The sequence below is a fragment of the Biomphalaria glabrata genome, chromosome 2, assembly GCF_947242115.1.
Source record: "Biomphalaria glabrata chromosome 2, xgBioGlab47.1, whole genome shotgun sequence".
NCBI classification, from domain to species: domain Eukaryota; kingdom Metazoa; phylum Mollusca; class Gastropoda; family Planorbidae; genus Biomphalaria; species Biomphalaria glabrata.
Window position 1 is genome coordinate 58915141 of NC_074712.1, and position 21747 is coordinate 58936887.

A 21747-nucleotide genomic window follows, 5' to 3' on the forward strand; every position below is an offset into this window, starting at 1 on the left:
AACAAAATGAACCAAAGCAACAAAAAACCTTTCCCTCCTTCCTGACAATTTATTTATCTCAAATTGCCTGATATTGTTTTTTTTCTTCCCATCATCTTGTTTCTCTTCAATCACTTTGTCTAATTAAAAAGCCATTAGAGCCAAGAGTTTATTTCAGCCATGTAAAAACTGTATTTTGTTAGTCTGTTCACCAAAACAAAACAACAGAATCTGATGAAATGTTGACAAAAAATATTTATTCTGGAATTGTCAACACAATTTATTCTTCAAGGACGGAGTACAATAAATAAAAATACTGTTATAATAAATTATTATATACAAAGGTTTTTTTTTGTTATCAAAATGTATATAAAATATTTGTTAAAAATAAAAATGTATAAACAACTCTTTCTACATTTGTGATGCCCAACCTAGGCAAAGTGCGGCCCATGATGCATTGCTAACTGGCCCCTTGAAATTTCTGAATATTTTTTTTAAAAAGTAAGATTAAGTATTGAATCAGTTCATGTTGGAAGTTTGTTCCACTTTTTCAAATAGGTTCAATACCGCAGTACATTAACAAAATCTAAAAGTCAGGCTGATTAAGGTGCAAGAAGCAGAGATGCATCAACCATCCCAGCATTCCGTAGCACCCTCTCAAGGATGCTGGCCTTGGCATTCTCTCTCTCCCGCGTCTTCCAGTTGACCAGAACTGTGTAAGCCTGAAAAAATATAATGAATAATAATCAAGGGTTCAAAAATTGTTGTCCAGTTACACTCCAAACTGATCAACAATCATACTACAATAATTCTATTTCTTTTATATTTTATACATTTTAAAAATGTTTTATAAACTTATACTGAGAAGTTTTCATTGGCATACTTGACAGAATGTGACTCATACTTTCCTATTTCAATGTATTGTTCTATTTGAAATCATATTTTATTTATAACTTGCTGTTCCTGACCCATTTAATCTTTGGGTTTCAAATACAGTTTGTATTTAATGCTTACAAAAAAAAAATATTTAAAACAGAGTTATAGGCCTTGGATAACTGAAAGAGGAAGGATGCTGCCCAATATGATATCCCTAAAACATGCATTCTCATGCAAAAACTGTGGCAAAGTTTGCTGCTACAGAAACTGCTTTAGTCACAGCTGATTCTGCCCCAATTCAATAAGAAGAAATCAACACCAGTTATTCATCTGGTTTCATCTATCGACTTTAGAGACAGATTAAAAGAAGCCATCCAATAATAATATGGGGGTAGCAGAGGCTAAGTGGTAAAGTGCTTAGTTTCCAAACTGGGGGTCATGGGTTCAAATCCTGGTAAAGACTGGGATTTTTAATTTCTGGATCTTTGGGCACCTCTGAGTCCACCCAGCTCTAATGGGTACACTAGTTGGGGAAAAGTAAATGCGGTTGGTCGTTGTGCTGGCCACATGACACCCTCATTAACCGTGGGCCACAGAAACAAATAACCATCTGCCCTATAGATTGCCACAGAAACAAATAACCATCATCTGCCCTAGAGATTGCAAGTTCTGAAAAGGGAACATTACTTTACTTTATATAATAATATAATAAGATATTAATACTGTTGTGAGAGGTAAAACAAAAAGCCACTTAATGAGCTAAAGGCAGAAAGAAAACCTCTTCCCCACCCTATCTTCAACAATGAATGTCCACAGGTCTTAAGGAATCAGGGCACACTCAGAAAGCTACCAAAACAAAGAGATATAAGTCAAATGAAAATTTGTTTCAAATAATATAAGATCAAAGGGATGCTTACTGACCTGTTTGTAAGTATTTCCTGAGTTGCTGGCTCGTATGTGTTCTATGTCTTCAGAGAGAAACCCTAACCTGTTAGCGACAAGCTCCCAGTCTTTCCTGATTGCAGAAATATTTATTTCAAAAATACAGTCCATACAAAAAAAAAAATTAAATATCAAAAATATATTCAGGAAATTTTCTATAGTAATATTTTTACAAATTATTTTATACCAAATAGGTTTTTTAAAAAAATAAAAATAATATAGTTAAAGTTTAGGCTATTTTTTTTTTTAATATTTAAATTTCTAATCACAATAGGCAAACAAACAAGTTATAGTGTTGTTGTTTTGTTTTGTTTTTACAAAGTTTAAATCAACTCTGTCTATCTGGTAAAAAGTTTGAACATGTTTTTTTCTCCCACTTCCCCTTTCTCAGATCAAGTTGAAACTTTGCACAATTATTCATTTTACCTAACAAGAAGTGAATCTGTCAAAAAGTTAACCAACAAGTTAATTAATTAATGGTGATTAGTTACTTCCTTTGATATTGAAAAAGAAGGGAATAAATGCTACTTAATGAGAGATGTTTTTGTATATATAGATTTAATCCCCTGATTACATTTCATCACCTTTTTTCTCTCACTTCCCATCCTCGGATCAAGTTGAAATGTTGCGTAATTATTCATAGATATAAACAATACACTAATCAAACCGAAAATTAACCAGTTAGTTAATCGATTAGTAATGATTAATTAATTTTGTTTTATATAGCAGAAAGGGTGCTAAGCACTGCCATTTTCAGATAAATAGCAGTAATTTGCTATTGTTTCCCTTATGATAAGCTTTGTTTAAAAAAAAAAGTATTCTTTTTTTTTTGGCTTTTTAATAAAGAGAGAAAGACAAATAAAATTCCTATCTTGAAGGTACAAAATCATTAACTTTTACTTCTTGGCTATATTTTACTTCATTTTCATTTAATTAAAAACAATTCAAGGATTTTAATTTCAATAAAAAAAATAAAAAAAATGTCCAAAACAAACTTGTAAATTTTCTGAGCTACTTCTCCTAGAAGACTGTCAGAAGGAACCTGAGACATAGAAGATGGGCTAGGTGTGTAGAATGCTGCCTGGCTGCTGAACTGCAGAAGAAAAAAATATTTCTTTGAAGGTCACACCTATTTACAATTTTAGAATCAAACAATTATTTATATTTGTTACTATCATATCTAGGCCATTGCATGGTGATGACTTGATGATATGTGGCAATGTCAGTGACATAATATTATAAAGGTAGAGGTGACCGAAAAAAAAAGAAATAACTTATACCTCTATATTTTTGTCAAGTTTAACAGCTTCATAATTTTATGCATACAAAATTATCATTTCATATCTTTTTTTATATTTTTGGTGCTACATTTCTACCCATGCAAGAAAATAGAGCAAAGGTTATAGCAGACCTTTTAAGGCAACAATAAGAGTTGTGATAGTTCAGCATCAAAAGAAATAAAATCTAAATATTTGATACTCAGTTTTCCTTTTCAGACCTTGCGATCTATAGGGCAGATGATGTTAAAGTCATCCGTTTCTTTAGCCAACGGTTAACAAGCAGGGTGTCATGTGGCCAGCACAATGACCAACTGCCTAAACTTTCCCAAACTATAGTTAGTGACCCATTAGAGTTGAATGGACTCAGGGGTGCCCTAAAAATCTAGAAATTCTAAATCCCAATCTTCACTGAGATTCGAACCCAGGACCCCAGATTCAGAAGCTAAGCACTTATACACTCAGCCACAGCGCCCCCTATTTGATACTTACTTCTGGTAAATTTTTGTGAACATTTTCACGCATTTTTTCTGACAAAATATGAAAATTCAGGATGGCATGGGTCTGGACTCGAGGTAAGCCCATGACAGCATTCACAAATGCAGATTCTTCAATCTGACCTGTGAGAGAGATCAAGTAAGCATTGTGGACAAAAAAATAGCAAGATTTCATACAAAGAAGAAATTAGGTCTGAAGTCAGTAGATACCATGGTCATAGAAGGGGATAGACATATGAATTATTCTTGTTTAAAAGTCATTACTAATAGATAATATATTGTGCATTTGATATATTCTATTGGATATTATAAGTAATTTTGTGAAGCATTATATGTGATTCTTTATAGCTGGACTTGCCAGTGTGTTGTTATTTTATACTTAATAAATATAACGTCTGCTACCATTAAGTTAAGCTCTGAATCTACATGTTTGTTGTTATAGTACTCAGTAGTAGTCATACATGATAATAATGCGAGTGAAGTGAAGACCAGTCAGCTAATACACAGCAGACACTTTAACAAACACCAGTGTGACGATCACACTTGCCGGGGATTATATTATCAAACTTGGCAATTCAATGAAATGAAGAAAGAAACATCTCTCTGTATTTTCTTAAAACTTCTTTAATAATACTTCTTCAACTTTCACATCAAATTAACTTCTCAATTCAATAACAACTTGACTTGATACTTCTTAAATAAAACTTAAAGATACATAAAACTTCACTTAATATAACTTCAACTAATAAAACTTTAACTAATGGACCTGCTAATATCACAAAACTTAGAACCATTACTAACCGAGAACTAAGCGAGGACCATCGTTCTACAAGAACTACTACTATGTGAGGATCCTGTCTATCTGACTTTCCCCTAATTTATACTTTCTTTGATCGTACATTCCAGAATCATGGAACCTTCTCAGATAATTATTTTAGTAGCTTTGACCTTCTAGAAGCTGACCTGTGCTATTTTATTCCCTTAACCTCTTTCTTTGATTGGATACCTAAAATTAACTTGTTTACGCTGGACACTTGCACTGGTTTGAACTCGGTTCTAGAAACTGGTCGAAATAGGTCACAGACTCGACTCGTGACAACCAGAAGAGGTGTTAAATAAATATAATGTGACATATTGTGACAAGTACATGTTAGGGTTAAAAGATCAAGATGTAGCTTTTACCTTTTCTAGAAGTATCTAAAGTGTTGAAAAATATGTTGGTTATCCTCCAAATCTCTTCCTTCATAATACAAAAATAATAGAATAGAATATATAGAGAAACTTAGAAGAAGAAACATCCTAAAAACAAGCTTTTATTTACACATTAAATGCAGATCAGAGAAATAACTTTGATGTATTAAAGAAACTTTATTTATACAAGCATTATTAATAATAATAATTGAATTTATATAGTGCAGTTAACAAATTTAATGTAGACTTAAGAAGCATTAAGAACATAACAGATATAAAAGAGAGCTACAAAGGAAACTAAATGTTGCTAGCTGCCTAGGGATGTGGAATGCACTTTGGACTGTCGCCTCAATAATTCTGAGCTCAGACCATGCACACCGTCATCTCCTGCTGTCTTACAGAACATTTGGGATAGGATGTAACTATCTTCATTTCTGAAGAATTGCCAAAACATTTAAGCAAAAACTAATCTATAAAAGTTTCCAACAAGTTGGTCTTACCCAGGTAATATATTATCTAGTTTATTATTTTGTATAACATTAAATGATATAAAATGATAATTTGTAATTTAGCATTATTCATCTATCTTCAACCACTGAATGATAAAATGATTCATCTATCTTCACCCACTGAATGATAAAATGATAAATATCAAACTTACTTCATCTTCTTGAGTGTATATTCTTCTTAATATTTTCTGCAAGATATCTCTAGGAATGGGATTTCCATTATTAAGCATTTGAAACATTGCTGGAGAAAGATTATTTTAAAATCTGTTCAGATTTTATAAAGAAAAAGTATTTGTGTGTCATATTGTAAATAGGAGACATTCCATCAAATTACAAATAAAAGCTGAAATAAAATAGTTATTAAATTCTCCATTTAAAAAAATTTAATTAATAAATGTAATTTATAAAACAGATATACATTAATTAAAGTAGCAGTATTTTTATGCTATCATTGAGAAGAGCATTTTTTTTATATAACTTGGACTATTTCAATATTATAATCAATACTGAGATACATTTCATGCAAACAATAATTGTTTTTTTTTAAGCAAAAGAAAAGATAAAATACATCAGAGAATCAATTTGAGTAATATATTTTTATCATCCTACCTTTACACTTCACTTCTATTTCTTGACTTTCACACCATTTTAGAGCACGCAGGAAAGATTCAAAAGATATATTCCCATCAGAACTTTTAAAGTATTTCAAAATCTGTTCAAAAAAAAATAAATTTTATCATTTTTTTTAATAAACCAAGTACAAATAAAATTTCTCTTTCAGAGCTTCCACTCAGCGTTGTAAAGCTCATCTGCTTTTATGGCCAAAATTCTCCTCAACAATGTGAAGAGATGAAAGGTGAGCTGGTTTGGTCAAATTGTGAGACATGACTCATTGCCAAAAGTCACCCTTCAAAGTACAGTGGAGGGAGCACAAAGACAGGGTCATCAAAAGATAAGCTAGCTGGACAATGTAACAGAATGGACTGGCCTCTCTCTTGATATCCTAAGAACAAATAAGGATAAATAATAATAATAATATAATAATAATCTTTATTGTCTGTATGGAAATTTGTCTTACAATTTGTGCATTACACCAAACAAAAAACATTATAACTATAAGAAACCAAAGTGTACATTCACACCAGACTCACTCATAATTTACATGTGACAAAGTTTATATCAGATCGTTCTTATTTAATGATTTAATAGCCAGGGGAACAAAAGAGTGTTTGTGTCTGTTTGTCTTTGCTATTGGTGTCATGTATCTGGATGGATTTGGTTACGCGAACAGCACCCCTACAACGAAAGTCAAGGGAAAGATGATGATGAATGGGAGCCACCTTCCCTTTCCATTAGATATGAGTAACCCTGTAACATTCTAAAATCGCAGTCTTCCCCAAAATTCAAACTCATGACACCTTGGTTCAGAAGCCCCTTCCTACAAAGTATCCCACAAAAAATTGAAACACAAGCTTAAACAAAGGAACTCAAGTGACAAGATGATAACAGAACTGCTTACATTTTTAATGAACACATCATTAGACAGTTTGGAAACAGCTAACGTTTCTTGAGTCAACAAGCCATCTTGATTTGCTCCCATCTGTTGGAACCTTAACCACAGACGTTCAACTTCAGCTATACTCACTAAATGGTTTGTACAATAAAAAAAAAAACATGTGTTCTTTCAACTTATGCATAGTATTTATTCGTGTCAATGTTACCTACTAACATGGAACACAAAAAATCGCAAATAATATAATTTCTATACATTTGGTCAAGTAAATATAACAAATATTTACGTTCAGTAGATATAGCATGAGCTGTAATCCAGTTTGCTTTGCTAGGATGGGAATATCCTGAGACAGCCATTTCTGAGTTGGGCTCTATAACAAAACTGCTACTGTAAACACCCATTTTTTAATTTATTCAGACTGGGAAAAAAAATGTATGTTAGAATTATATAGTATGCTACAGGATACCAGTGGAAACATGTACATGATAAATGAATAACTAACTTAGAAACTATTTCAATATCAATATGATTGTTTTAACAAAATTTATAGAGCTTCATAACTGCTTTTACTGTAACTTTTACCTAATACTAATATTCTATAATTTGCAACAACAAAATTGTTGTTAGAATCATGCATTTTCACATTAACACCCACACTACTCACAGACAATACATGTACACACCTACACATCTTATCTTACAAAATATCTATAGACGTTACATTAAAAAAAAAAAGATGATTACGTCCTATGTGTGTCCCTAACTAGATCAATTTTTTCATGTATGTTAATCAATGTCTTAAATTATGCCAAATGATTGGTGGTTTATATTTAGTATTTAAATTTAGCATCATTAGATTATATCAAAGTATTCAAAGCAAACTGTTTAACACAATTTAAATTTTATTAAAACTAACAATAAGTCAGTCAAATGGACAGACACTGCCTGAGTTAACAGTAACATCATAATCATTTATTCATTTAAGCCAGCGGTTCTCAACCTTTTAAGCCCGGCGACCCCTTTTTACAACCCCCCACTCTGCCGCGACACTCCTCCCCACACACACATACAGCAATAGAAGAATAGACAAAAACAATCCATATTTTCTATGGTCTTAGCCGACCCCTGGCAAATCCTCATTCAACCCCCAAGGGGGTCGCGACCCACAGGTTGAGAACCCCTGATTTAAGCCATGTTTTATAAATTCAATGATGTTTTTGTTTCTTATCTTATATAATACAGAAAAAAAGAAGATGATTAACTTCATCATTAAGTTAAGTCCTTATAACAGTCCTACACGTCATGCAATTCAATTCATGAATTTATCATGCAAGTTAAATGTTTCATTGTTGTTTTCTTTTCATTCATGATTGAAACTAATAAACTTTAATAGTTTTTATAATAACACTAATACTTAGTAATACTAACAGAGGAAACTTGTTTAAAGTTAAAGTTTAACTATTCAAGTTAAGAATCAATTTGAGTAATATATTTATATTATCCTACCTTTCCAGTGACTTAAATTTACACTTCACCTCTATTTCTTGACTTTCACACCATTTTAGAGCACACGTCACACGGGAAGGAAAAAATGGTGTGAAAGTCAACCCAACGAGAATCTATAAAAACTATTGTTACTAGATCTATATAATATAATGATATTATAGACTATAACTTACTATATGAGTAGAGTAGAAGAATAAGTATAACTAATAATTACTAATATAATAAATATTGGAAAGGTTCATAATTAATTAATTTCATTCAATTTCAATCATTCAAAATTCATTGTGATTACCATTTCATTTAAATTCATTGCATGTCTAAAAATTGTAAAAAGGGATATAGTCTTCAAAGTCTTTCATTCTCTACTTACCATAAAATGGCATAAATACGTGATAATGATATGACTACACGTGAATGCACTGAATGTTGGAATTCGGTAATAGTTTGGAATTCTATGACTCTGGTATCTAACCAGGAGCCATTTTATAAACAAATCAGCTCGTTTGTTTTGAAGTTCATTTTATGAACGCGAACTTATTACTAAGATCAAAAGAGTGTTGCTCACAGACCTATATATAAATATCATATAATATATATATATAAAAATATGGGTATGTGTTCTTTGCTCTAGTACTGAGTAGTAGTCTAGTTCTTCCAAACCTAACAAGCCTACTTTTAAAAAGTAGGGCATGATCAGACCGAATAATGGTCTCGATCAGACTACATGGTAAAGGAATGTTTTAATGCATTTCTGATGCGTGCTATTTGAAAACAACATAGACTATTAATTTGATGTCATACCCATACTGTTCATAGACCCCCCCCCCACACACACACACACAATGCAGATAATGGGTCATTGAATGGGTAGGGAAAAGATTCATCCACGTCACGTTTCACTTTGATGTCTTACTTATAGACTATAACTATAATAAACTAGATTAGATTATTCTAGAGCAGTGGTTTTTATTTTAGAAGATCAATATGCCTAATAACAACAAATCTGTCAACTAGTTCTGTAATTAGCATGCTTTTTTTAAAAAAAAGAGGATTAATTTATTTTTTTTTTGTTAAAATGGTTATGTAACAGTAGACTTGATCTACGTGACGACAGTGGCCTTGAACTTCAGTTTGTCTGAACTTGACCCAAAAATAAGTTCACTGCCCTATATTGCCTTTTAATAATAATAATTTTTGTAGTCTTATCCTCTTGGTTTTAGTGACGTTAGTCTAAATTCTAATCATCACCAGACTCGGGTTTAATCACCCATTTAGATTCTTATCTAGACCTACTAGATCTAAATCTAGTCTAATTTAGATTTATTGATTTGTCTTTTAAAATATACTTCTTGAAGTCAAACTAAGTAGATTTATTTTATCTATTCTAACGTCACTAAGTCTAAGAATAAGACTAAGTGTCACTAAGAAGCGAGTAAGACTGTAGACTCTAGATCTAGATCTATTTAAAATTTAACATTTTAACAGGTTTTTGTCGTGTTGTTGTTTGTTAGTTTGTTACGCCTACAGCCTACGGTAACGGTACTTTGTTTTTTTTTGTAAGTTATTGTTACTTTTTGTATGTTCATAAAATTTCACATTGAAATAGTCACAATAGTGAAATAGGATCTCTAGAATTATCATCTATAATTATAATAATTAATACTAGATCTATTATCTATATATATATAATATAGTATATATATAGCCTAGGTACTATTATTACTAGATATCTAGTCGTAACTAGAGTGAAGAGTCTAGTGATTATTAGAATAGACAATAGACTCGATAGAGGATTTATGATTAGAGTAGAGTGTTACACTACAGTTGAGTTATAGTCACTACAGTACAGTAACAGTGAGTAACAGTGTATTATAATTTCCCTCTAGTCCTCTACTGAGCAGTAAATCTAGAATTAGAATACTCTATAATGTCTAGGTCTATATATATAGTTAGTATTATATATAGAGAATATCTAGCTCTAGAGACTAGACTCTAGATTCTATTATAAAATAGTATATTATATATATATATATTAATAGATCAGAATCTATCTAGCTATTCTATATCAAAATTTATAGATTTAGATTATATTATAATATATTAATATATAGTTATATTTAATATTAGGTAATTTATTGTTTAAACTTACGTATGTTATCTAAAACAAATTAACAAATCGTTCATGACTTTTCATTCACCCAACATTTCATTCAAATGATTATTCGTTCACCCTGCATTTCGCTGATCGACAACATGCTTACAGACAACTTGTTTACCACAAATCATTCACACGACAAACCGTTCATTGACAATTCGTTCACCGACAAATTGTTCACAAATCGTTGACTGGATAGTAACATATTGTTTAAATTATATTTTAAGCGCTCTGTAGTAATTTTCATAACATTTATACAATTATATTTCATTTACAGTTCTAATTGTGAATGAAATGTTTTGACTTATCCTGGCTGAGGACTAAAAAAAAAAATGATACATTGTTTTATTAACAGTTGCTGACGTTCTATAATACACTTGGAGATTCTCACCATAATTTTTTAACTCTGTAATTTCTTCTTTGTTTTAGTTTTTTTTATCTGGTCTACATATATTTTAAAAGCAATAAAACATAGAAAAAAAAGAAAAAGTGATACAGAGAAATGTGGTGGCAATATAATGTAGCCTAAAGAAAACCTAAAAGAAATTGTAAAAAAACAAAGTTGAGTGGGAGAGATTTTGGAATAAATAGATAAACTTAAAACAATGTCAAGGACACTATATTGAAAGATAACTTTTACCAACTTAATAATAAAATCACTTTGTACTAAAAGTGATAGAATTTAGAAATGTACTTTTATAGTTTTGAAAGTGCAAACAAAATTAATTTCTTATTCATATAACTTTTTAAATACATAGCTTATATATATCAACATTTTTCTATGTACTGTACACCAAAAAGTCTAAATAGCTATTTATTTATATTTAGCCACCAAAATATAAATCCCCCTTGTCATTAGGTGGCCTGTCTAACAAATACTTGCTCATTATAGAGTGAATCATTTTATGCAGTTATTGATAAACATTGCACTATTTTCTTTTTCAGCTTACTCCTCAGTCCATTCAATCACAATGGCTATGAATGAGGCAAAGGATAGAATTAGTCAACTGGAAAATGCCATAAAGAGATTAGACTCGGTTAAAAAACACCTCTATCGTAATGCTTCAGATGTGAGTTCATACTTCTGTTTGTATCTTGTGACTTTTTTTTCCTCAGGTTCATAAGGACATTTTCTAACTTAACAAATGCCATAACTTTCTTAAAATTCATTGCAAATTGTAAAAATTATTATTATTATTTTAAAAAATTGCTGTTTATATGTTAATAATAATAATAATCTTAATTATCTATAAGGAAATTTGTCTTACAATTTTTGCTTTACGCAAAAAAAAACATTATAACTATAGAAACTGTATTATATATATATATATATATTACATGTGAAATTTTTTATATCAATGAGATACTTGAAATGTGTTAAATGATTTGATTGCCAGGGGAACAAAGAAGTTTTTGTGTCTGTTTTTGTATTCATTGTCTTGTGTCCCCTTAGAGATGGTAAAATATCAAAATCTTCCTCACATTTACAGCATTTCAAGTGCCTGGTATGACAATCTGAACATTGAAAATAAAGTTCATAAAATCCTAAAAGCTGCTAGTAACAAGCCCCATTTGGGCAACTGCTTGAAAGAAACATTTATAAGAAAGCTTAAAAAGATTTTTAAAAATTAAAAAAAAAAAAACATTCTGTGAGGATGGTAAAACAATAACAAAGCTTTTTTTTCCACTAATACTAAAGGAGGACATTTTTCTTAGTTATCCAAATTTTTGTTTGCCATTTTTTTTTTTTTTTTTTTTTTTTTGAGATATAATCAGTATATAAATTAGGTCCTCAACTATCCAATAGAAAATTAAGTTTCTACATTATTGTAATAGTTTGTTATTACAGATTTTAAATTCTTAAGATTGCTGATGGCACTTGAATTATTTTTTCATAAACCAAATTTCCATTTTTCCACTGTGCTAAAAGTTTTTTTATGTCTCACAGATAAAAGCAGAAATTCATGCCAATGTGAGCCGCAACCTGGAATGTCTGCGAGGGAGGGAGGTGAGCCTCTTGGGCCAAGTGGACACAGTGCTGGGGCTCAAAGAGGAAACATTGCAGCAGCAGCAAGCCAGATTGAACCAAGCTCTGGGAATACTTCAGACGGGGCTGGCCATGGTGTTGGAAGACACAGCCCCTCACAACTATTTGGCTGACACATTGAAAAAGTAAAACTTACTAATTGAGATTGTCAAATTTTGTTTTAGAGTCACTAACCGTTCTCAGTGCCCCACATGTGAAATATCAAAATATCACTAAATTTCATAATAAATTTGTGTTTATGTTAACTTTTGGGTTGGCAAAAATAATATTTGCAAAATTCCCTGGCATCTATTTAAAAAAAAAGACCTTACTTTGGGGACATGTGTAGTTAAGCTTCTGACTGTATATTATATGTGTCACATTTATTCTTAAGTAAAGTTAACTGTGTCATGCTAATAGAGTTGATGGACATTTTAAAATTATTTTTTTTTTATTTCAATAATCATTTTAGGTTGGACAAAGTGGAGCTCTCGCCTGAAGAAACACCTTACATTTCATTCAGGGCTGACCATGTTGGTCTGAGAGATTCTATCCTTAACTATGGACGTGTTGACTCTAATGGTATGCCTCTTATCACAGCCTTTGATGACCCTGGCAACCCCTCTGCTAGTCTGCCTCGCCATATAGAGGAGTATGAGGACGTGGACCATCACTTCTTCTACAAAACTCTTGAAGAAGTTCGAAGGTCACAGAATCCAGTATCATGTGTAAGTAATTGCTTAGAAATATTTTGGTTGTTTTTTTTTATTGTGATAATAATCTTGAAAAACCAAAACTTTGTTGCATCCTCATATGCTAGTGTATTAATAGCATCTTATTAAACTCAGATTGTTTAAATCATTGCTATCAGTTTTTGATTTTATAGTATAAATCAAGAGGGAAATATTTTTGTTGCATAGCTTTCTTTAAAAAAAATTTAGGATAATATTTCAATGTCCAATGTATGATAAATCTTTACTCTAATTTTTCAATGAGTCATTTTACCCTATCTTATCAGAATCATTCATTTCTAAGAACATTGCAATCAATCCATAATTTAGACAATTTTATAAAAGATTCAATAATATTTACAGTCATTACAATTATTTAAAAGTATCTTTTTTAAAATGATTTTTTTATGAGTTTGTTTTCAGCATGATTATGAATTCCATCAAATTTTGTCAGAAATTAAATGTATTACTACTACTAGAATCTTTCTTCAGATCAATGTAACTATTCCCAAATCTTTCTTCAGATCAATGTAACTATTCCCAAATCTTTCTTCAGATCAATGTAACTATTCCCAAATCTTTCTTCAGATCAATGTAACTATTCCCAAATCTTTCTTCAGATCAATGTAACTATTCCCAAATCTTTCTTCAGATCAATGTAACTATTCCCAAATCTTTCTTCAGATCAATGTAACTATTCCCAAATCTTTCTTCAGATCAATGTAACTATTCCCAAATCTTTCTTCAGATCAATGTAACTATTCCCAAATCTTTCTTCAGATCAATGTAACTATTCCCAAATTGTCAAATCGTGTTGAAGATTGGCTACAGAAAAAAATACCCACCACAGGCTTGAAAACATTTGATTCTGATGTCAGCGTTAAGCCTGTGCAGCCCAACCCTGCTGTCAGACCCAGCACTCTAGCTAAAGCTGGTGAAGCCATGTCTGTTGGTCTGTCACGTACTTCCACCCCAGGTAGCTCCTGCAGTCTCAACAACTGGCTGAGTATAATCAAACAGCATGTCGATCAGGAAGAAGAGCATGACTTTGAAATTATTGATCACTCAGTTCCCAACAGAGGTAAGAATTTTGCAAAGAAATAGGTGTAAAAGCTGTGTCATTGTTTTTTGTGCTGTCATCAGAAAACCATAAGATCATTTAGACGACCTTAAATTATTTGCACCTAGAGTGTCATACCTGGGAATAGGTTAAAGTCAACACTTTCTACCACATCATCATCACATAAACTGGTCTTGCCGACCAACATGGAGAATCTTCTAAGAAAGGGTCAGGCAGTCTCTATTCAAGCCAATGTAAATTGTACTAACATTCAACCAGATTAAAATTCATTAAATCTGTATTTGTCTTTTTTCAAAAGGGCCCTGACTCATTCATTCACTCATCTACCGTATCACTAATTCTCCCTCTTGTGGGGAGCACAAAAATCAAAAGTTTAACCTGTTATTACTTGTCTTAGGTTCATAACAACTAAGATATTTTCTCTATTGAAACCACAGCAGTGAAATTTATGAAAAAGGATTTTTTTTTTTCGCAATTTTGACACAATTTGTTATTTTTAAGCCAACCTATCAAAATGTACAAGATCAAACTTCCTTCCAGTTTTAAGCCCAATTTTTTGTGCGTAAATTTCTCCTTGGTATAAAACTTGCTATTGTAGACATTGTATATAACAATCTCTTTTTTTTAGTCATGTGAAGCTGACATTGACTGAATATTTCTTTTTGAGTGTAAAAATGTATAAAAACAAAATGAAATGTAGGTATAACTCTATTGGTGTGTTCAAGGTGGAGGTAAAAAGATAATAGAATTCTTGGGTGAGAGAGCATTATGACCACCAGGTGGATAAAAAAAAATCTGTCCCAAAGCAACATGGAGCTTCTGACATACTTTAATAATGAATTTAGAAGATGAACAAAAGTCAACGATTGTATGTTGTTGTTGTTGTTTTTTTTGGGTGGTAACAGAGGAAGTTAGAAAAGTGAAATTAGAATTCTCTGTCCAGAAGTGTGTTTGTGTGTGGGAGTTCGATAGAAGTGGGCCGTTCTAATTCAACACAACTCAATGTAGTTCCACATAACATACTATAAATTGTGGACCAAAATTATGTTAGGTGAGCTTTAAAAGGTGGTTAGTGTCAAAATATTATTTGAACAGTTGGTGTCAATCATTAGATGAATGAAATCAGTATCACCCACAAACCCTCCTAAAAATATGTCAATTAATTAGAAGGGGTCATGATAGCAGCATGTTAAAGGGCTTGATTTCCATCCGTAAGGGTCTTGGTTTTGAATCTACATGAAGGCTGGGATTTTGAACTTCAGGATTTTTTAGGATGGTCCAAGTCCATTCAACTCTATTGTTACCTGACTTTAGTTGGAGAAAGGCAGTTGGTTGTTGTGCTGGCCACCTGACACCCTTGTTAACTTTTGGCCAAGGTCTGAAATGGGTACCATACCTTACCTTGAGGTTAGTGTTTTGAAACATTATCTCAATGGAAACAATTTAGTTGTGCATGTAATGTGGGATTATGAGCTTCCTCTATGTTATTGTTCAACACAAACTTTCTGTCTCGTTGCTATTTTTAAAATTAAGTATAGGGGTCTAGTTGTTTATTTCATTCACTGTATACAGCTTTACCTTTTCTTCTATTAGCTTCCAGAGAGGCAGACCATAAGTTATGGCTGGCACCCAACAGTAAAACACCTGATGAATTCAAGAGCAACTTTTTCAAACATATTCCTCAAGATAAAAAGGTAAATTTACGAAAGTGTTTAACACAAATTCAGATGTTAGCATTTTAAATTCTAAAAAGGAAAAAAATTGTGTGTGTACAAGTTCTAAAAGCCATACCTCATTCCTTTACTAATTGATACTTAGCGAGAACACCTGTTTACCTTGACCCTTCATTTTTTATCTCTTATAAATGTACTCAGATTTTTTAGCAAGAAGACCACGTACAGTTTTATCTCATTCAGAAATGCAGTACACATTATTTTAGTTCATCTATAGCAAGTCAAATGTTTTCTAAAGAAATATATTAAGAATTATTGCACTGTCTTTATTGATAGTACCAATAGAGTTGTAAAAATTTCATACAATTAAAAAAATCATAATGAAATTATTTTTGTTTATGTTTCTCATTTCACATAGAGTATAGATAAATAAAATAAATTCAAACATTTTTTTTTTAATAAATAAAAAACAGGATTACCCTACGGTGCTCATTCTACCTTGTACTAAACATGTATTTAATGTTATAACCCTTCACAATTGGGAATCTTGTTTATTCATCGTAAAGGCTTAAAACATCTCACCAACTCTGTTTAATCATGAATATTACTTGTGCTAAGTTTTGTAAAGATAGTTCAAGCAGTTTTAATTTTATCAATAAGCTTTCACCTGTGATAATTTCATTTATTGGATACAGGTCTGGCTGCTACAGTTCTGCCAAACAAGAACAAATGAAGGACAGCACAAGGAAATGTTCGCTCACATCAGCAAAGATCTGTCCACCTGGCTTCGCTCAAGAGCTTATGCCAAAAATGTTTCAGTGGAGAAGGGTGTACCAAACTTCTTCTCTCACATCAGCAAAGATAAAAGTGTTTGGCTCTTGAAGCAGGTTGGTATATTGTGATGTCAACAAGTAAGAATGTTTTAATGTGTAATGCCTTTTACCTGTTATGGGACCATCAATTATATCACTATTAATACTGGGCTATATATGTACAGGCTTACTCTACAATCATCATCAACCAAGACTGCCATGCTGTCTGTTCAGCTGTTTCTTGTTTGTAATCTTCTGAAGTCCTCATTGATTTTTATTAAATGAGATGTATTTACTGTAGAACTTGTGTTGTATTATTCAGGCATTTGGACTTGAACTTTGGAATATCCTATCAGGATGATTATCTGCTTATTAAAGCTATACAAATGTAAAACGTTAGTGCATTACTGATTTTTAAACTAAGCTGAAGTCACAGAGTAAATTAAAAGTAATTACTTATAATGCCATTAACATTTTCCTTGTTAGCTGTACCTACAGGATTTGTTTATGTGAGTTAAATAAAAATGATTCAAATATTAAATGTCATTGGAAATATCATCATCATCATTCCTTTGAGTTCTTCATGGAACATAAGGCCTCAGCAAAAACATGCCACTCTCCATGGTCTCTTGCTAGTTTTTTTTATAGCTTTCCAACTCTTTCAGGTCCTCTCGGCTTCCACTAGTATACTGCGTCACCATGTTCTTTTTGGTCTTCCTCCAAGTCTTGTTCCCTGGGGGTTCCACTCTAAGGCCTGCCTAGCTCTGTTGTTGGTATATTTTCTTAGTGTGTGACCAATCCATCTCCACTTCCTCTCTAAGATCTACACCTCTATATTTTTCTGCCCACTCATCTCCCACAGTTTGGTGTTTTCTACTTTGTCGTACCAGTGTATTTTTAGGATATTTCTCAGGCTTCTGTTAATGAAGGTCTGTACTTTTTTTTTTGTGGCTTCAGTTGTTCTCCATGTTTCAGAACCATACAGTAGACATTAGAGTTAAAGATTCTTATTTTAGTCTTGTTTGAGATGTGAGGAGATTTCCAGGTTGGTTTTAGCTGTGTAAATGTCTGGCGTGCTAGATTTATATGACGTTTAATATATAGATTAATATAAATATGAAATAAATTTTGACTCTTTCAATTTTTGTTATTAGAAACAGGCAGATAAAAAAGTGGAATCTGCTGGTGTCAGAAGTGGAGCCTACATAAAAGATGTGGAGAAGTGGCTGATGCCTAAACCAACCAACTCATCTGCTGTAGTGAACAAGGATCTGCCTCTAAACGCTGACATCAAAATTGTTGAAGAGCCTACTGCTGCTACAGAGGATGAAACCAAAATTAAATCCAAAGATGTTTTTAGACCACTAAATTTGCCACTGCATGACTGGCTGTCCCATTCCTACAAAAAACAAGCTGCTGAGTCACCAAAAAATGCTTCATTTTTGGATTTGGGTCAACACATTCGTAGTACAAGCAGTTCTTTCTGGTTAGCTAAGTCAAGTCAATCAACTACCTTGGCAAGTAATCAAGACACAGAGAAGACCAGAGAGGATAAAGAGATACCAAAGGAACCACCTAGCCGTATACCTGCCAAAGCAAGCTCATCTGCATTGGATTTTTGTCTCTCTGATTGGTTGTTGGTGCCCAGTGAGTTGAACAATCCAATCGCAGAGCAAGAAGCTGATAAAGAGAAAGATGAGTCTGAGGGCTGGAGTGTTTGCTCAGACCAGACCTTCACCAGTTCCCACCATGCTCAGGATGTGGCTGCGGCCAGGGAGTACTTAAACAAATGGGTCCTGTAAACAAAAAGGTTTTGATTTAGATAAAATATCTCTAAACCCATCTTGCAATACCCTCACAGATATTCATCTCACTATTGGACAAGACCACCTTGTATTTATTTTTTAGTGCTCTTCATAAGAAAAAACTAAACCTTTCCTTTCTGTTGCTGTATTTTGTGTAGCCACTCTCCATTATTAAGAAAATTGAAAGTCTTGGTAACTTACAATAAATTTTTTGTTCAACTTTCTTCTTTTTAAATTTCTATTTTTTGTTCTTTTAATAACTTTTAACAGTTAACTTTTCATATTTTAACAATCTGTGTCTCCTCTGTGCAATACAGTCTGACCATAAGCCTTTACTTTTTTTCTAACTCCTTTGGCCTCTTTAAACAGGCATTCTCCTGAGATTTTGTTATGTACATTGATGATGGGCTGGTCAAGTAATCAACTCTTTAAGGTATCCAGTTCCCATCCCTGTCCTGTTGGAGGCGTTGGCAGTAGTGTGGAATATGCTACTTAGCACCCTGTAACTAATGAAGAGCCGCAAAACTGTTAAATAAAATATCTAGTGTTTAATATTTGTAAGGTTAGACTGTATAAGCTAATTATTTTGCTTTGTTATAGAATTAAATTGCCATTTGAGTGGTCCATTTTCTAGTTGGTTTGACTTCTTGTCACATTATTGTTTGCCATAAGATATGTGTGTGGTATAGCCATGACTCGAGGATGTTTAGTGAATCCTTGCTTGACCTTGTTAGTTGTAATCATTGTCCTCACAGCGTTCACTAGAGTCATGTTCTGTTTTCTACGACACTAACAATATCTCCTTCATTTGTGCAATCTGGGTTTTTTTTCTGCTTTTCTCAAAAAAATATTTGGAACATAGTCTTATATATTACCGGTATACTAGACTGGACTTGGAGATTTTTTAAACACTACAAAAAATGTAAAAAATTTTTTTTAGAAAGTTGGATCAAGGTGTTGTTTTGTAAAGTAGTTAAAAGAAGTAAAGTTTTTTTGTTTTTTTTCAACCCTAGCTTATGTAACATATAATTTAATTTTTAGATCTAGATGTAGTAATTGAACATAAAAAATAAGAGTCTCATAATTATTATTTTGCATTTTTTAAATACATAATCTAGAAAGATCTAGGTAATCAATCTATTTAAATGTACATAATATGATTTAAATCAACTTGATTATTTCGATCTAGGATTTTTGAAACATTATCTCAATGGAAACAAACAGGAAATGGCTTTGTTTCATATATTTCCATCAATATCCGAGAAATGATTTTGCATTATTTCTAAACTTTGAAAACTAAAGATCATTACTTTTCTAAGATTGATTGGGGCGACTCCCCTTAGAGCTTAAAAAAGAGTTTACGTACATAAAAATCAATACATATATAGGTCTGTGAATCGATCAGTCGCGGATAAGAATTTATTTCGGTTTCCAGTCTAGTATAAAATAACAAGTCTATGGTTTGGAATTTTCTGTAAACAAAATCTTTACCTTTTCTTTTTTTGGCCTTTAAAATTTGTTTTGATTCATAATATTAATTCCTATTTTTCAATGGCAGGTAAAAATTATCTTATCTTATATAATACAGACATTACTTCAAAAAAGAAGTTTTGTAGAGTTTATTGTATAATTAATGTGAAAAAGAGTTACAATAGAATGAAGGCTGTGATAATAATATTTAGCTATTTAATAAGCTATTGGCTTGTAAAGTATCTGGGTAGGGTGGGGGAGTATTATTGGTTCTGAACTGATACAGAAATAAAGGTTTATTTATATGTATTTGATTATAAAAAATAATCTTGATTTAAAAAATCAGCTTTATAGCTAATGTTTTGATTGTTTTTTTTTTGTTTTGTTTTTTTCACTTTATTGTCAATGATTGTTACATTTCAAACAAGTGCACAATTATTTGTTGACTTGCAAGTAACAAAAAGTGAATTTGTATAGGTAGCCTGAATGTATTCAGCTGACTCAATTTTTACATAAAGAGTTACTGAGTTAGAGCTAAACATTGAGACATTTGTTGATATTATTCATGCGTTAAACTTTACATTTAACAACTGAGGTCTTGTCTAGTTGTTTTTTTTTCTTCTGATATTTACATTAGACTGGCAATTGAGATTTAGAGATTGTTAAAATTACCAAGTTAGTCCCAAAACCTTTTTCTTTGACACATTTTTTTGTATGATAACTGTCGAAACATGGCAGTGTGTGTTAGATTTTAATTTTAAAATTTGGGAAGTAACAAAAGTTATATTTAAAAAATAACTACCATGCATTTATTAATAGGTTTCTGAATATATCCAGCAGGTGTTAAAGAAACATTTGAATATCATTGGGTTTATTTTTTTTTTTTTTTGTTTTTGTGTTGAAGATTGTATGACCTAAAACTAGATCTTCATCTATGCTTAGATCACTGATAATATCTATGCCAGTGACAATGTACTATCTTTTTATATGCATGTAAACTCCAGTCCTACAATAACAGCATTAAACACACACTTAGACTAACATTAAGGCTATGTGTGCATCTATCTTCAACTTCTCCTCCACCATAGATTCTATGTATCCTAGCATTTAGTCAGAGATCTTTAAAACTTTTTGTTTTGTTTCTTTGGATTCTATCAAGAAAAATACTTTACACTTGAGGAAATATTCAATTGTTAATAAAGACAACTATTATAATTTAATGCCTATTTTTTGTGTTGTTCTTTTTTTCCTTTACTGTGGCCCATTTTCTGTTCATTTGTAGAGCTTAGAAGTGAAAATGACATGATAGTTCCTACAGGGTACAGTAAGAGTAAAGAAGTTGCAGTCTATGGGTGTAGATGATGGTCAAAGGTCAAGGAGAGCATCTTGTGGCTAGGAAACACCCATTGGGTGGATTCAGGGGTAACCTTAAAATTGTGAAGTTCAAAAACTCGCCAGGATTCAAAACCCTGAGTTTGAAAGCCAAGTACTTTTAACATCGGCCACCACGCCCCAATGATTTTGTAAAAAAAAAGGATAAAAAATGTAAACGTCAGCGGATAAACCTTGAATCATAGTAGAGACTTCGAGCTAGGCCAGTCGACACCTTCGATATAGGTAGAGGTCAAGGGCCAGTAGACAAATAATAGAGCCATAGAGTTCTTCTATGTTTCAGATTTGATCCATTTTGATTCGCAATCGGAG

The 21747-nt window shown here is 32.0% G+C and overlaps 2 protein-coding genes across 4 annotated transcripts; one reads left to right on the forward strand and one right to left on the reverse strand.

The window, feature by feature from the left end:
• Window positions 1-214: 214 nt before the first annotated feature.
• LOC106065594 (uncharacterized) lies at window positions 215-9115 on the reverse strand. Of its 3 annotated transcripts, none has more exons than XM_056021692.1 (10): window positions 9092-9115; window positions 7071-7202; window positions 6791-6915; window positions 5881-5983; window positions 5424-5512; window positions 4754-4811; window positions 3567-3694; window positions 2793-2890; window positions 1777-1870; window positions 215-701 (listed from the first exon to the last, which is right to left on the reverse strand). In XM_056021692.1, exons 2-10 carry the CDS (start codon window positions 7183-7185, stop codon window positions 582-584), a joined length of 930 nt encoding a protein of 309 aa, XP_055877667.1. In that variant the 5' UTR covers window positions 7186-7202; window positions 9092-9115; the 3' UTR covers window positions 215-581. The 3 variants fall into 3 exon arrangements, with proteins under 3 accessions (XP_055877667.1, XP_013079882.2, XP_055877666.1); XM_013224428.2 differs by lacking the exon at window positions 9092-9115 and adding an exon at window positions 8661-8728; XM_056021691.1 differs by lacking the exon at window positions 9092-9115 and adding an exon at window positions 8308-8356 and having other exon boundaries at window positions 7071-7203.
• Window positions 9116-11390: 2275 nt separating this feature from the next.
• LOC106065592 (uncharacterized) lies at window positions 11391-21263 on the forward strand. Its single transcript, XM_056021693.1, has 7 exons — window positions 11391-11515; window positions 12394-12617; window positions 12944-13199; window positions 13983-14283; window positions 15877-15977; window positions 16652-16843; window positions 17923-21263. Exons 1-7 carry the CDS (start codon window positions 11417-11419, stop codon window positions 18568-18570), a joined length of 1821 nt encoding a protein of 606 aa, XP_055877668.1. The 5' UTR covers window positions 11391-11416; the 3' UTR covers window positions 18571-21263.
• The last annotated feature ends 484 nt before the right edge of the window (window positions 21264-21747 follow it).

Bases quoted from the DNA above. Each gene is read 5' to 3' on its own strand.
- LOC106065594 (XM_056021692.1), bottom strand. From the start codon at position 7,185: ATGGGTGTTTACAGTAGCAGTTTTGTTATAGAGCCCAACTCAGAAATG. The intron at 5,513-5,880 runs GTAGGATGATAA...ATCTTTCTCCAG, and splicing joins AATAGAAGTGAAGTGTAAAG to CAATGTTTCAAATGCTTAAT. The intron at 3,695-4,753 runs GTAAAAGCTACA...TCTCTCTCACAG, and splicing joins TTTAGATACTTCTAGAAAAG to GTCAGATTGAAGAATCTGCA.
- LOC106065592 (XM_056021693.1), top strand. From the start codon at position 11,417: ATGGCTATGAATGAGGCAAAGGATAGAATTAGTCAACTGGAAAATGCC. The intron at 15,978-16,651 runs GTAAATTTACGA...TATTGGATACAG, and splicing joins ATATTCCTCAAGATAAAAAG to GTCTGGCTGCTACAGTTCTG. The intron at 16,844-17,922 runs GTTGGTATATTG...TTTTGTTATTAG, and splicing joins GTGTTTGGCTCTTGAAGCAG to AAACAGGCAGATAAAAAAGT.